The sequence below is a fragment of the Lycium barbarum genome, chromosome 11 (assembly GCF_019175385.1).
Source record: "Lycium barbarum isolate Lr01 chromosome 11, ASM1917538v2, whole genome shotgun sequence".
NCBI lineage: Eukaryota > Viridiplantae > Streptophyta > Magnoliopsida > Solanales > Solanaceae > Lycium > Lycium barbarum.
In genome coordinates, this window is record NC_083347.1 from 8119079 (window position 1) to 8121526 (window position 2448).

Consider the following 2448-nt stretch of genomic DNA (forward strand, 5'->3'; position numbering starts at 1 on the left):
AAGTGCTACATAAATTGGGACAGAGGGAGTATGTCGGAAAAGTAAAAAAATTTCAACACTCAACATAATCAGAAAAATACTACACAACTTATGCCGCATAACTTAATTTCTATAAAACTTAGTGCTGAGCGAAACAAAAATTCTGAAGATAAAAATTTTACGCAACTTATGCCGAGCGAATCATGTTTGAATATTTTCACTAAATGAACAATGGGACAAAAATTAAAGAGCGCAAAAATTAAAGACGAGTGCGTTTGAAGGGCAAAAAGATGAACTGTGGTCCCCAACAGAAAAGCCCCGGGAAATGGGAATAAGATGATTTTAGCACCAAGAAAAGTTTCACCATTGTAGGGACAAGGGAATAAGATGATTTTACCAACTACACCACCAAGGCCAACAAGTCTTCCCATCAGCAACACTAGTACTGAGCATAGACGCCGTATCCTCCAAATCTTGACAAAATGCACTTCCATTTCTCAGCTCAAACAACTACACGCTTATACCCTCCGTACAACCTCACTAGATCATCCAGACACGCTTTTCCTCTACAGCAGAATTATCCATTTTGCTTCTTTAAATAATGACCTTCATTATACTTTTAAACTCTTCACTTATTTAGATAACCCCAATTCCTTCATTTGGAACACTCTTATCAGAGCTTGTGCTCATAGCAATGATCGTAAAGCTGAAGCCTTTTTACTCTTTCATCGAATGATTACTAGTGTTGAGCCTGATAAGCATACTTTCCCATTTGTGTTGAAAGCTTGTGCTTATCTTTTCGCTCTTTCCCAAGGGAAACAAGCACATGGCTTTGCTTTGAAACTTGGGCTTGCTTCAGATGTGTATATAAACAACAGTTTGGTTCATTTTTATTCTTCTTGTGGGTGTTTGAAGGATGCTAAGGATGTGTTTGATAAAATGCCTGAGAGAAGTTTGGTTTCTTGGAATGTTATGATTGATGCTCTCGTTCAATCGGGTGAGTTTGAAAATGCGTTGAGAATGTTTTCGGAGATGCAAATGATGTTTGAGCCTGATGGGTATACGATGCAGAGTGTTCTTGATGCTTGTGCTGGTTTGGGCGCGTTGTCATTGGGAATGTGGGCTCATGCTTATATTTTGAGGAATTATGAGAGCTACTTGGATTTTGATTTGCTTGTGAACAATTGTTTGCTTAACATGTATTGCAAATGTGGTTCGTTGCGGATAGCTGTTCAGGTTTTCGAGAGGATGAGCAAACGTGATTTGAATTCTTGGAATGCAATGATATTAGGATTTGCAATGCACGGGGAGGTTGAGGCAGCGTTCCGTTGTTTGAACCAAATGGTTAACAAAAGAGTGATGCCTGACTCAATCACATTTGTTGGTATTTTGAGCGCTTGTAATCATAGAGGCTTGGTTGATGAGGGTCATATATATTTTGATAAAATGGTTTCCGAGTATAAGATTAGGCCTGTTTTAGAGCACTATGGTTGCCTAGTTGACCTTCTGGCACGTGCGGGCTGTATTGATAAAGCTCTTGATGTTGTATCAAACATGCCAATGAAGCCTGATGCTGCAATATGGAGAAGTCTTCTTGATGGATGTTGCAAGAAAAATGCTGAGATACAACTCAGTGAAGAAATGGCTAGGAAAGTAATTGAGTCTGAAGGCAGTGACACTAGTGGTGTTTATGTTCTTCTGTCAAGAGTATATGCAACTGCTAACCGGTGGGACGAGGCTGGACTGATTAGGAAATTGATGACCGATAAGGGTATTAAGAAAGATCCAGGCTGTAGTTCAATTGAAATTAATGGCGTTTTCCATGAATTTTTCGCTGGTGATACTTCTCATTTGCATACTAGAGAAATTTATGAGTTTTTGGATGTTATAGAAGAAAGACTCAAGTCAGCGAGGTACGTTCCTGACTTGTCACAAGCATCAATGGTTGATCAACTTGATAATGGGAAGAGACAGTCACTTAAACTGCACAGTGAGAGACTCGCCATTGCTTATGGACTTCTGAAACTAAAACCCGGAACTCCTATACGCATTTTCAAGAATTTGCGTATCTGCAGTGACTGCCACAATGTAACCAAATTAATTTCGGCAGTCTTTGACGTTGACATTATTGTTAGAGACCGTGTTCGGTTCCATCACTTTAGGAATGGGTCCTGTACTTGCAAAGATTATTGGTGATAATGTAACATTTATAAATCCAATTGTCAAAAAAAAAAAAAACTTGTTCTGATGTAGAAGACCATCGCAGATGATCCTAAATAACACTTGTTCTTTTACCACAAAGTCAGTCTATTCCTCATAAAGCAAGATCATATATCCATTAAGAGTTTTAACTGAATATGAAATCTGGACATACCCCGCAAAATCAAATTCTTGCTTTAGCTTTGCTGCCATGACATGATAGACTCCCCACAAGGCAGTAAGTACTCACATTGTATTGGTATAGATATT

The 2448-nt window shown here is 38.7% G+C and overlaps 1 protein-coding gene across 1 annotated transcript; it reads left to right on the plus strand.

Annotated features, from left to right (window-relative positions):
* Positions 1-263: 263 nt before the first annotated feature.
* Positions 264-2234, plus strand: LOC132618479 (pentatricopeptide repeat-containing protein At1g59720, chloroplastic/mitochondrial-like). The gene has a single exon (XM_060333521.1). The coding sequence runs from the start codon at positions 367-369 to the stop codon at positions 2173-2175; it is 1809 nt and encodes a 602-aa protein (XP_060189504.1). The 5' UTR covers positions 264-366; the 3' UTR covers positions 2176-2234.
* Positions 2235-2448: the final 214 nt, after the last annotated feature.

Coding starts and splice junctions, on each gene's coding strand:
- LOC132618479 (XM_060333521.1), top strand. CDS start 367: ATGATTTTACCAACTACACCACCAAGGCCAACAAGTCTTCCCATCAGC.